At 46.7% G+C, this 13,579-nt stretch overlaps 1 protein-coding gene across 2 annotated transcripts in view; it reads left to right on the forward strand.

Moving 5' to 3' along the window:
* Nucleotides 1-13,579, forward strand: part of PAPPA2 (pappalysin 2) — a 269,050-nt gene that overhangs the window by 178,184 nt on the left and 77,287 nt on the right. Inside the window, exons 14-16 of one of the 2 annotated variants that reach the window (XM_042976274.1) lie at nucleotides 5,467-5,638; nucleotides 9,262-9,439; nucleotides 10,646-10,859. In XM_042976274.1, coding sequence (XP_042832208.1) covers nucleotides 5,467-5,638; nucleotides 9,262-9,439; nucleotides 10,646-10,859 — 564 coding nt within the window. The remainder of the gene's footprint in view (nucleotides 1-5,466; nucleotides 5,639-9,261; nucleotides 9,440-10,645; nucleotides 10,860-13,579) is intronic. The other variant, XM_042976275.1, reaches the window with a different exon arrangement.

Consider the following 13,579-nt stretch of genomic DNA (forward strand, 5'->3'; position numbering starts at 1 on the left):
GTGTGGGGTCTGTGTGCTCCCTCTGCAGAGAATGATGTCTGCTTTCTGGGGTCGGCCTTACCCTGTTCCTCACCAACCAGTCACTACGAGGCAGAGCCAGGCTTTGGGAACTTGCCTGTAAGTCTGTCTTCAAATATGGATGTGGGCTCCTTTCACTAAAGGTTCTCTAAATTTGTTAGTTATAACTTGGGAGACCCACATATAATGAATTTTCTGCAGCTCTCAGTGGTCGGTAGGAAATGGAGATTTTGTCAAAGCACTGAGAGTGCTACCTTGCCTGTGTTCTGTTTGTCAAGCATTGGAGGTAACTTTCCAGAATATCTCTTTCGCCTTTCCAAATTCTAGTCCTTCACTGAGGTCAAATCATATGCAATGATAAAACTTTCTCTGAAACAGCCTTGAATTTATAATCAGTAACACATGATTTTATTATTCTCTCATCAGCTATATTGAAAGCTTCTTCAGAACAGGAAAAGTGTTGCATACTTTTGATCTATCTTATGGCTTCTACACGACAATATGTACTTAATACATTGACATGTAATAATCAAGCAGTGGGACCAGGTTCTCCTCCTGGAATTGGCCTTGTTATGTTATAGTCTTGGCTTCTGGAATTTACTGACATATCATTCGGGTTACACATACCAGACCTTTGTGGCGCCGGTTTTCGTTCCTGGTGAGCAGCAAACGCTGCGCAACTTATAAAGTCACAGATGCTAAAATGCCACCACAAGCCTTGAGAATCAAAATCTCCAGAGGACAAAGCCTGGGTATCTGTGTTTTGAAAGCTGCTCAAACGAGCCGGATGTACAACCATGATTGAGGCCTGCCTCCTGCGGGCCGCTCCTTCACGAAACTGCTGACAGAAGTTTCTCAGGTACCGGCGTCACTCACAGACCCAACCAACAAAGGAAGCACCCACATCACTGCAGTAGGATGGTATTAGGATTGCGCCTGGGTGCCCACGAGCAGGTTACGTACAAGAGGAAGATAGCCCAGAGTAAAGGTACATATTGTACAGGGATTCCTCACTGAAAGCATTTAAAAAAAAATTTTTTTTTAACATTTATTTATTTTTGAGACAGAGAGAGAGAGCATGAACAGGGGAGGGTCAGAGAAAGAGGGAGACACAGAATCTGAAACAGGCTCCAGGCTCTAAGCTGTCAGCACAGAGCCCGACGCGGGGCTCGAACCCACGGACCGCGAGATCATGACCTGAGCCGAAGTCGGCCGCTTAACCGACTGAGCCACCCAGGCACCCCTGAAAACATTTTTTAAAACGCTCCAACACAATGACCTTGGGGAGTGAGGACCAGAAGGGAGAGAGTGAAGGCTTATCAGAGAAATGGAGAGACAAAAAAACAAAGCTAGAGTTATGGGTAGGTGGTCATCTACAAAGTGTGATTTTTAAGGGCCTATCGACTTAAAATTCCATCATGAAAAACTCATCCCTTTGACTTAAAACTTTATCTCCTGTTAATGTGGAAGTACCTGTGAATCACATCTGGGTGGGCTCATCATATCCTTACCTGAGAACACATTGTGATGGGGTATGGGGAAAGATCTGGAAAAAATGGGTGGAAGGCTGAGGAGCTGTTGCCAAAGGAGGAAACATGCAAAGCAGGTCATCTCGCAGATGGCGGCAGCTGGACAAATATTGACAACTTGATTTGCTGTCATTTAAAAAGAAAACGTCTGGAAGCTAAGATGGACCGTGGAATATTCTATATTTGCCCCTGACTGCCCTGCTGAGGTGAGGAGCTTCTTGGCTCTCCCTGGCCAATGCTGCTAGCTCCTGAATTCAGAAGAAGGCAACAGGAGAGCAGCCGCATCCCCCTGGGAGATGGCCTCGTGGTCTAGGCTGGCCAGAGAGCCAGGGCTCTGAGCTCCAGCCCGAGGGTTTTCCTCTGACTCGCTGTGTGGCCCCTGGCCAGTCTCCTGAGCAGCTTAATTTTCCTTGTGTGTCAAACCAAGATAAACACCTAACTTCCCACCTCTCTGGGGCATTGTAAGATTTCGCCCCTGCCACTTTCGTTAGCATTTGTCCAAAGACCAGAAGAAGAAAGCTCCTAGGAAGTTTTAAGACAAACCGTTTTGACTCTTAGCATTATCCTTCTGAGAGGAGAGCTCGTGTAGCGCTAGGTGGAAAGGAGAAGGTATGGGGAGGGCGGGAAAATGGAGGACGCAGCTCCACTCGGAAAAGCAGTGTTTGCGGTGGAAGAGAAACACGAAAGGGGGGGGGGCGGTTGGGGTGCAGGGGAGAGAATTCTACAATTGGTACCAGATGCCATCAGAAGCTAACGACCTGACAAACACCGTCCTCATAAAACAAATTCCTTAAAAAGGAAGCAAATGGAAATGTAAGCTAGTGAAGGAATTTGCAGCAGCTGCCCTAAAACCATTTCTCACTTCATAAACAGGTCTGGGTTTGGTGCCTTTTTTTTTTTCTTGGTCTTATTTCATGCCACACTTTCCCCCTCTTCTGTGCTCCCCTCTTCCGTCTCACTCTTCCTCCTTTGCTGCCAGTGCTGGAAGGACTTCTTACACCGGTAGCCTAGCAACAGCGGTGAACGGAACCCCATCTTGACAGAAGGAGGCTCATTCAGAGTATTTGCTCTGTGTCTTATCTCGGCACGCATTTGTCCTCAACGATGACACGGATTAATTAATTGGCTGGAGTCAGTGACAAACAGCACGTGCTATTTCACATTAATTTCCTGGCAACAAGCTGACAGGAACCAGAACTGTTAATGACTCTGTTTTCTAGTACTCTCTGTTTACCAGGCTGAAGAAATATTACTTTCTTGTGGACATCAAGGAATGCAGCAGCATCTATGAAACTTGGAGCTCTGTAGCATCACTAATGAGGTGTATTGATCTCATCCCATGGAGGATGGTCAGGTTTCAGATCCCTCATCCAGAGAGGTCAATAAAGACTCGGGGACAAAGATTTATTTCCTGTACTGCATACCCAATTATCAGCACTGGATTTGGGGGAATTTATGTTGAGAGTTAACAGTCCCTACCCCCTAATTCATATATTCCTCCCTCCAACACGCTCCGTGGAATGAATCTGAGGGAAACCATACCACTGAAGGGAATGCTCAGGACTCAGAGGATTAAAAAAGTTTCTTTCATACCACTCAACTCTAATACCTCTATCCTATACCTAATAAGCATAGATAAAGAATGTCACTGACATATGACTTAAATCCTAGGGGTACAAGATAAGAGGCAGCAACTTTTGCATATTCAGATCAAATCCATCCTTTTTGGATTAGTGCTTTTTTGGTTTTTAAGTTTTATTTATTTATTTTGAGAGAGAGAGAGACAGCGTGGGCAGGGGAAGGGCAGAGAGAGGGAGAGAGAGAATCCCAAGCAGGTTCCATGCTGTCAGCACAGAGCCTGATGTGGGGCTTGAACTCATGAACCATGAGATCATGACCTGAGCTGAAACCAAGAGCCAGATGACACTCAACCAACTGAGCCACCCAGGCACCCCTTGGATTAGTGCTTTTAAAATCAATTCTCATTTATTTCGAGGTGGTATGTGCATATTCAGTGACCTTTAATTTTTCACTTTCTTGTATTTTCCAGCTTTTTAATAAAGTCATTGGCTGTTAACAGAATTCTAGGACCATTGACCATAACAGAATTCTAGGTAGAGCAAATTAACGATGATGAGAGTCACAGTATCCTTTCAACTAATAATATTTGACACCACTGACAACAACATCATGAACAAGAAAATATAGGAAAATATCGAGTTGGTCACCTCAACTAGACTATGATTTCCTTCGGGGCATGATACTTATTGTACCCCCGGTACTCAAACGAATACCTTGCCAACAGTAAGTGTGCAGTAGATGTTGATTGGTGAATGAATGAATAGGGGCAAGATGGTTGAATGACTGTTTGATGATAATACTTTTGTGTTTCGGATTCCCGTCTGTCATTTGAAAATTTAACAAATTACCCATTTTAGTAGCCATTGACTGACTTTGCTGTGCGAACACATTTAAGTCAGCCAGCTTTTATTGTGTTTGCTACCGCAAGGTATATGGTGAATATAAAAATGGGTCAGAGTCGGAATTTGTCTTCGAGAAGGTCATAATCTCGTTGGGAGTTTGAGCACTTAGGAGATACTCAGATCCTAATTGCCTTGTAGATCCAAGGATGGAAAAATTAAAGAATAAGCAGATGCGTACATGACTATAATATAGGATAGAGTAATAGGAGTGTTAGAGGGAAATTATTTTTAAAATTTCCCTGGGAGGTTCACAGGAGGAAAATGCCTGAAGGGACTTCTTGGAGAAGAAAGTCCTTTTAGAAATCTCGACAGTTTGAGCAAAGCTACAGAAATGGGAAAACCAAAAAGTATGGATTGCTAACAGAAAACAAGCCACTGAGGGTGGGACTTGGGCCACCAGCAGTGGAGCAGTAAGGGGATTTAGCCTGGGAACCATAACACCCTGTGGGATATGTGCCTTTATGATCCTCCTCTTATGAGGGAAGGAGCTGAAACACTGGGGAATGAATAACTCAACCAAAACACACAGGTAGTAAGTGGCGGATCCAGGATCCAAAGTCAGACAGTATGGGGCCATGCCCTAATTTTTCATCTCTACACTGCTGCCGTGGGAAGAGGGCAATGCTCGTTTTGCTCTTGCTGCTGTTATGGTCCAGACTGAGTCACCCTGAACCTGGGGAGTTAAGCTCTGTCACCCATTCTTGGTTGATTGGCCCTAGAGCCCTAGGCAGTGGTCCTGCTCTGCTGAGATGATGTCCCTGAAGCACCTAGCACAACGTCAGGCACAAGGCAGGGATTTAGTATGTGTGAGTTTCCTCTTCCTGTCATGGGCTCCGTTTCTCATTAGCCGGTGTGGACGTTCAGTGGAGGGTAGTGCTATGGCTACAGTTGTCAAAAATATTTCCACACCAATCAGTGAATAAATGTTTCCTTTTCTGCCATCTCAGATACCCCAGACCTTTCATGTAGGGCCCTCTGGAATCCATCTGTAATCAAACAACTGAAAGGTCAGCGTGTGACACAACCAGGGGCCCCCAGGATCCGCTCCTGATCTGGGTCTGCTCTGATTGTTTGGGACCCAGTGGTACCGGTGGTTAAACATTTCGAGGATTGCTCTCTAATCTACCCATTTCTGATGCCATCCAGAGCTCTTGGGATACATTCCCCACCTCGTCCTGTCACCATTTTGTCCTCCTGGAAGAGCCGTAGGAAGTCGTTTAATCATTCGTGACCCGTTAGCTGATTATCGTTCTTTTTCATTTTATGTCACACGGTTCCAGGTCATACGGAAGGAGGTGATGAGTTCAGTGTTGGGTCTGGAGAAAAATCGTTCTCTTTGGTTTGGAGGCACTTTCCAGACGGGAAGCTGCAGAGTCTTTGCTGTCGCCCTCTGGTTTGGAGTCAGTCTAAGATGCTTTTGTTTCTGTCATCCCCAGCTGTGTCCACCGGCCCTGTGGGGAGCAGGGCAGCTGTGCGCCATTGCTGCTTGATCATGCGGATATGGTGAACTGTACCTCTGGTGGCCCAGGTCACATGAAGTGTGCTATCACCTGTCAAAGGGGGTTTGCCCTTCAGGCCAGCAGTGGGCAATACCTCAGGCCCGTGCAGGTGAGTTGAAAACCCATGGTCATCGAGACCAAGCTCCTGGGGAGGGAGGGTACCCACACTCCTTCCCCGGGCTGAATTGGGGAAAGGCAGGTGTTTTAAAATCATTTGGAAGGAAAGGTGAGGATTCTAACAAGCAAGGAGAGCACAGCTTCACAGAAATGCAAGGTATATAAGAGCACGTGCAGTTCTCATCAACTAGGGTGCCGGTTTCTCTCGCGCAGACAGTAGGTAGGGATACTTATCCCATCCTCCTTCCTTGTTTCTGTCTTCCCGTCAGAAATTATGGTCCCACTTTTGACTTCAAGATGAGAATGCTACACCTTAGACTTGTCCACAATTTGTAAATAAGATAGGTTGTAATCAGCTTGTCTGTGGCTCATGGTTTGACCCCCGGACCTCCTTACAAGAAGGTTGGAGAAAGAGTCTGATTTTCTTCCCTGTGTTACTGAGGTGGGGGTTATATCATGGTTCTACCTTTTACCTAATTTTCCACCGTCTGCAAGGTACCGTATTAACCATTTCCAGCATTTGGAGGGAGTAGAACATGTTAGTTAAGAGCGTGGCTCATGTGACAATCGCAGAATGAAATTTTGGCTCCACTGTTTATTAGTTGTATAATTTTTGGTAAAACCAAGCTTTCTTCCATGTTTGTGAAATAATGAGGACAGAAGTATTTATGTCACTGAGTTATAATGATGACTGATGGGAAATAATTTAAAAGCTTCTAGCTAAGGGGCGCCTGCGTGGCTCGACTGGTTAAGTGCCTGATTCTTGATTTCAGCTCAGGTCGTGATCTCACAGTTCGTGGGTTCGAGCCCCATGTCAGGCTCTGTGCTGACAGCAAGGAGCTTGGGATTCTCTCTCACTCCTTCCCTCTCTGCCCCTCCCCAACTTGTTCTTTCTCTCAAGATAAATAACTAAACATTTTAAAAAATTTAAAAGCTTCTAGCTAAATGATAGGCACACAGCACTCTGTTAAGCTGCCATGACTATGAGCATGATAATGTATTCTCAACTAAGACTTCTGTTTTCCATCTTTCCTTTAGGGAGCTTTCAATACTCTGCAGAGGGATCTTTAAACTTGAAATCAACCATTAGAAAACCATGACCATAATATGAGACAAAGGATGCATTAGGGAAAAGATAAAGGTGCTTGAGGAGAGGACCAGAAAGCCATGGTATGATCAGGAAAAAATGGATGCAAGCCTGGTGGTCAGGTGTCAGTGGTGCCCAAGATTGGAATCTTTTGCCTTTTGTACCAGTTGACTACTTAGTAGGTTGTAGATTCACGGAAAACCCTCACTTGCTTAGAGATAGTCTGAATTTAAATACACAAGAGTTGGCTTCAGATGGTTTAGGTTCTTCATAGAGAAACAGTTTTAATATACCTTGAGGCACCAACTCCTCGGTCCGTGATGCTTTGGTCAGAAAGGCAGAGCTCTTATTACCTATTCTTAACCCAGCTTAACTCACACTAAAAAAGATAGAGGGAATGCAAAGGAATTGAGTAGGGATTAAATACATTTGTGTGATAGGTAAAGAGGGGGAGAGAAGAAAAGACAGTGTTTGCAATGTGTTAAAGTTAGGAGCAAAGTCAAGACAAAATGGGCAATATTTAATGAAGGCGAAGCCAGGAGAAAAACCAGGCAATATAGGCAGAGTTTGAGACAGATGCTGTGATTGTTGTGGTTTGAGACAGGCTTCCAGGCTGCGATCAGTGTGTGAGGGGCAGGGTCTGGGTTGGGAGGAGGAAGGTGGGAGCTCACCTTTGCCAACCATATGGTGGAGTCAGCAAACACAGCTCCTGTCACCCGAAGCTGGCCCCACTGAGGAAATTCTACGATCCCGGCTCGTGAACACAAGACAGTGGGGAATATTTGCTTTTTGTTGACACAAGAACTGAAACTAAACAGAAAAATGTGTCTGGCTTTGACTTGGGTCCTTCTGGCAGGCAACAGGGAAGCACTGGGAAGAGGGAGGAGCAGCTGGCCAGGAGCGAGTGTCAGGGGTGACAGGTGCTTTCACCAGTCATTGTACCTTTGGCTTTACTGCCACTGTGGTCTCCTGGCGGCATGGCTGCTGAGCCGCAGAATCTCCCCGCTCTCTCTCTGACCTGTGGTAACCCATTGGCTGGAGGGACGGCTGTGCTCTTTCCCAAATAAGCCGTGAACTTCCAGGCCTCTTGGTTTCTGCTCATTCTGTTCTCTTCACTCTGGACTCTCTCTTCTCCTCTACCCCTCTGCTGCTGGGAAGTCCTGCTCATCCTTCATAGGCCAGTTCCTGGGCCCCCACCTCTGGGAACCTCCCTGCAGACACTTACCTCCTGCTCACAGAGGGGCGCTTCCTCCTCTAGCCCCGCCCCCACGTGCCATCTCCCCGCCACAAAACAAGCACCTAGATATGAGAGGGCTGTCTCCTTTTATATTTTTATATTTTCTGTCTTCTTGGTCCCCATTTGCTCCTTCTTTTGTTTTGTCGTTCGCATCCTTTGTAGCGTGTTCTTCAAATCGTTAGAGGAGGGAGTAGGCTGTAACGTATAAAAATGTTATCTCTTGCATTTTCCTTCCTTGTTGCCTTTCGTCCCTTCCTCTCTCTCTCTCTCTTTCTTTCATTCCATACTTCCTCTTTGGTTTTCTGAGCTGTTGTTTCAGCCTGTGATTTGCCGTGCTGCTAGACGATGAGGTCCTTGAGGGTGTCTTGTGTATCCCAACCTACACAGAGCCTGGCCCTTTCCAGGGGCTCAAGAAATGTCTCTTCATTTATTTAGTGAGGATGAACCCTAGGGCCACCCAACAAACATGACGGGCTCAGGGAACTGGAATCTCTCCAGTTTAACCACAGGTTTGGAAGGTGCCTTGTGGGCATTAATTCTTGGCCGTTCTTGGATACTCTGCCCAGCAGAGATACGTACGTTCATAGCATTATCGATTGGCTCACCCTCCAGGGTGTCAGCAGGAGCTGGATGACGTGCTCTGAAGGGGGCAGTGTGAGAGACTTTAATACAGAGACTACCTATGAAGGCAGGGTGCGGGGAAATCATAAGGATATGGTGCAGAATCCCAGGGTGACGGGGTGACATCACCTATAGGCCTGAAGAGTCGACTGCAGGGAGCAGTCAACAGAACCCACAGGAAGAGAGTGCAGGAGAGGATGGAGAGGGCCACCAGAGGACAAAGCCGGCCGGCAGTAATGCCCTAGAGAGGGAGCAGGAAGAATGAGCACCCTGACCTCCATTTCCTTCCTGGCTCTGCAGTCTCCCACCTGAGTGTGCTAGGTGTTGGGGCCAAGAACAGTCAGAGGAATGAAACCCACAGGGGCACAGAACACGGCGGAGGAGGGCACAGAGTGGATCCAGGAGCCCATGGGGGGAAGCCACGAGTTGGGTGGGAGGAGTGTCTCCACTTCATGATCCTCTTACACTAACAGGGGCGGTCAGCAGCCGCCCACCTGGCTATTGTGAGACTGTATCAAAGCCAATAGGGCACGAAGGGGGAGCGAGGCAAAATAATTTGGTCTGTTGTGAATGTTTGCACCAGTAATCACTGGGACTCTTCCAAAGCTTGGAAACTGCTTTGATAAGCCTTTTCATGTGACCTTGATGGAGGAAAATTCTCCGTTTCCAGAAGGAAATTCTGCTCACCTGTTCCTCTGGGCACTGGGACCGGGCTGTGAGCTGCATGCCCCTTGATTGTGGCATTCCCGACCCATCTTTGGTGAACTACGCAAACTTCTCCTGCTCAGAGGGAACAGACTTTCTGAAGCGCTGTTCAATCTCCTGTGTCCCACCAGCCAAGCTCCAAGGTATTGTCAGCCAAGCAGGAACCGAACGCAAGTCCTCTTCAGCCTCTCACTCTTTGGGGGTTCTGTGGGGGGGTCTTTCTTCCACCCTAGTACTCTTCCCATTTTCTCTGCTGTGCCACCCTCTCCTGATAACACCACCAAAGTCCCAAAGGGCAACGCTTTTCTTTGTCCCGATGACATGGAAAGATGCCCTGTCTCAAGTCTCATTAATGAAAGACACTTAGACTTCCCTGTTTTTATTTGGTTGTATGTCCTCTGGAAACAAGCTGAGTAACAGTTGCCTGATCACATTAATAATTAAGAAACGCTTTACGATGCACATTTTTTACTTAACATTTACAACCTTCCTCTGCGTCAGGTGCTTTTAGTTCTATTGTATAGGTAAGAACAGAGTTGCAGGAATCGCCCCTGGCTGTGCTGAAAGTAAGAGCTGAAGATGGGAGAGAGCCTGCTCTGACCCCGCACTTACTCTTCACCTCTTCTCAGCCTTTGGTGTGCCTAACAAGGACCCAGGAGGCTTGTTACAAATGCAACTTCCTGGGCCTAATGCTGCCAGAGCCTGATTTAGTAGGTCTGAGGTGCATTCGTGATGTTACTGTGGGAAGTTCATGGATTGCATTTGGAGGGACCATGAATGGCCCTGGGGCATAGAGTGTGGTGTTTATGTACAGAACTCTGCATCCAAACTGCCCGAGTTCAAACCCTGTGTCTGCCGCTCTGGCAAGTTACCTGAACTCAATTTCCCCACCTGCAAAGTAAGAGATAATGATGGTATCTATTTCAGCGGGTTGCTTCAGGTGTGAAGTTTATGCAAGTGTCGTAAAATGCTTAGAACAGTGCCTGGCATATAAGCCCTCCCAAGGTGTCTTCTCTGACACCTTTGCTTTCCACAATACTGCCACTAATATATTTTTGTTATTTGTAGTTGGGAAGGGAGGTAATGATTTAGCCGATAGCTATTCTTCCACTCTGGTCAGAAAATACCTACCTGACCTCCGTTCTGTGTAGGAGATCACAGGAGATGCTCAGTGGGGGAAAGAGAGATAGCATGAACACTGGACCCGAGATGTTAGAGACGATTCTCAACAAAGAATTATGTGACTTCCTGAGAACACCGACAGTTTGACAGGTTTTTGTTCTTTTCTGCTGAGCGTTGGTTTCCAGACTCTGCCCTGAGCATCCTGTGCTTTTCTTTCCTGGGGTCAGGACTGAACCCATGGCTGACTTGTCTTGAAGACGGGCTCTGGTCCCTCCCAGAAGCCTACTGCAAGTTGGAGTGTGACGCGCCCCCTGTAATCCCGAATGCCAGCCTGCTCTTGCCTCACTGCCTCCAGGGCAACCATGACGTGGGCTCCGTCTGTAGATACGAATGCAAACCAGGCTACTACGCCAAGCCGAGTGCCGAGGGTAAAGTCAGGAGGTAAGCTGGGTTGTTTCTGGGTCTTTGCAGTTCTCTCTGCCCTCGAGCTTTCACTTGTAAATCCCAGACCATTGTTTTGGAAATAATATTAAGATCTTCCGGTTGTCCATTGCTTGTTGTGTTTGTTTTTCTGTATAATCTCTCTTTACCTGCACAGGTGTATTCTCCAGGCAGACAGGTTGACCAGGTGTGCTTTCTGTAAAAATATTCTTTCCCAAAGGAGTTCCCATCAGCCTCACTTAGGGCTTTTTATTTGTTTGTTTGTTTATATTTTTTAAGTTTTAAATTTTTTAAAATGTTTATTTATTTTTGAGAGAGAGAGAGAGCCAAGTGGGGGAGGGGCAGAGAGAGAGAGAGAGAGAGAGAGACAGAATCTGAAGCAGACCCCAGGCTCTGAACTGTCAGCACAGAGCCAGACGTGGGGCTCGAACTCACGAACCATGAGATCATGACCTGAGCTGAAGTCGGATGCTTAATAGAGTGAACCACCCAGGCACCCCCCTTAGGTGCTTTTTAAAAGAATCTCTGCCCTGGGGGCGCCTGGGTGGCTCAGTCGGTTAAGTGTCTGACTTCGGCTCAGGTCATGATCTCACAGTTCATGAGTTTGAGCACTGCGTTGGGCCCTGTGCTCACAGCGAGGAGCCTGCCTCAGATTCTCTGTCTCCCTCTCTCTCTGCCCCTCCCCTGCTCTGTCTCTCTCAAAAATGTTTTAAATAAACATTAAAAATAAATACATAAAAATATCTCTGCCCTAATTACTGTTTTCCTTGAAAGTAAGTGTTGGGAGCTTCCCAAGTGTTACGCGTGTCGCCCAAATCCAACTGTGGGCAGAACATCCTCATCAGGACGGTTGGGAATTTATGATTGTGGCTCTAGGAGAAACTGCCTGGGCTGGTCCCCAGTCCAGACATTTATTACCTCTGTGATGCTGGGAAGGTTTCTTTCTCCGCCTCCGTCTTTCTCATCTGTAAAACAAAGACAGTAATAATAATACCTATCTGATAGGGCTTGTGTGGGGACTAAATTGATTAATTAAGTAATTAAGCATAAGGTTTGGTAAATTTATTTTAAAAACATAAAACTCAATACATATTAGCCATTACTATCATTGTAGTCTGTCTGCCTTCTCCTTCCCGGGCTCTGTGTGCGCGAACACTCCTAGAACATTCCCAGACCTAGGGAAACCGGGAGCCTTTCTGCTGATCAGAAAGAACAAAAGCCTCGCGGCACCCTTTAAGAGGAAAGGCTCTGAAGAGAGTCCTGCTGGGCTTCAAATCCCAGTCAGCCCCTTTTTTTTTTCAGCTGAGTAACCTCAGGCAAGTTATGTAGCTCTTTGGGTCTCCTTGGTAAGTTGAAGATAATGGCCACATCAGTGTTGAGGTGAAGATGGCAGGAAATAATGCACCCCCCTCCCCTGCCTGCCATGTGCCAATGGCTCAATAAAGGGTTTCAGAAAAAGAAGGCTTTTCTGAACAAACAAAACAAACAAAAAGCTTTCAGAAAAAGGAAACTCCTTTCACTCAGTAACTAGTAGCCATACTTTCCCTATCATAAATTATGTGGTATAGGAGAAAATCTAGTTTGTTTCTTACCGAGGACTTAATTAAAAGTCTCCCCATGGTAGGTATTTTTTTAAAGATGGATTTTTCAAAATATTTTTAAGAATATTTTGCTTATTTTTGAGAGAGAGAGAGAGAGAGATGGGGGGTGGGGGAAAGGGCAGATAGAGAGGGGGACAGAGGATCCAAAGTGGGCTCCACGCTGACAGCAGTGAGCCCGATGTGGGGCTCAAACTCATGAACTGTGAGTTCAAGACCTGAGCCAAAGCCTGCCGTTTAACTGACTGAGCCACCCAAGCGCCCAGGGATTTTGTGTTTTGAACTAACAATCCCAGCTATGGCATTACCAGTGAGGCCAAGGGATACAGGGTTTGCTTATAAGCTAGACTTCTTTAAGGGGACAGAAGAATATCAGGAAACTTACTCTCTGGCTCTCATTTGACCTTCACTAATCAGTACTCAGCCATCTTTCTGTGGGGTGGATTGAGTCTGACTTTGTCCAGAGCCTTCCACTCCAGAGAAAGCCCAGGCTTCTATAGGCTTCTATGTGTGTGTGTGTGGGCGGGGTGGGGAGAGGGGCTGCGGGGGCGGAGGGGCGGGGGGGCAGGCAGGGAGCAAGTCAGGCGAGAGCCAGGCTGATGAGAATATGAATACTGATGAAAAATTCATTAAGAGGCAGCACTGGGTTCAGTGGACTCTGGCAGGTATAGTCAACAGTTTTTGACAACTGAAAACACATTTGCATGTGCTTTTCATAGGATCTAGATCAATTTGCATAGGCACACATTGACAGGCAGTGAGGACCTGGGCCACCTTCAAGTGGTATTACAACTCACCTGCAGGCTGCTGTTTTCTGGCTTCTTCCTTCTCTCTTCTTGCCTCCCTTTTCACAGACCTGCACCTGACTCAGGTATCTGCAGAACAGTGCAGAGAAGAATAATTGAGGGGGAGAGAAAATTCTCCAGACCAGGAGGAATTAAGGATGGAGGGATTATTTCTAGCTCCCTCAGCCCATGGCTGAGCTTTGTGTTGAGACCGAGCCTTCACCCTAGAACTTTGGACTTTCTGCCTTACCCTGCACCTCTGACTCGGCCGGCTTTCCCAGTCCGGGCAGGGGCACACAAGGGCCATTTGTTGGCATAGCTCTTCTGGTTGAGAAAC

The sequence above is a fragment of the Panthera tigris genome, chromosome F3 (assembly GCF_018350195.1).
Source record: "Panthera tigris isolate Pti1 chromosome F3, P.tigris_Pti1_mat1.1, whole genome shotgun sequence".
NCBI classification, from domain to species: domain Eukaryota; kingdom Metazoa; phylum Chordata; class Mammalia; order Carnivora; family Felidae; genus Panthera; species Panthera tigris.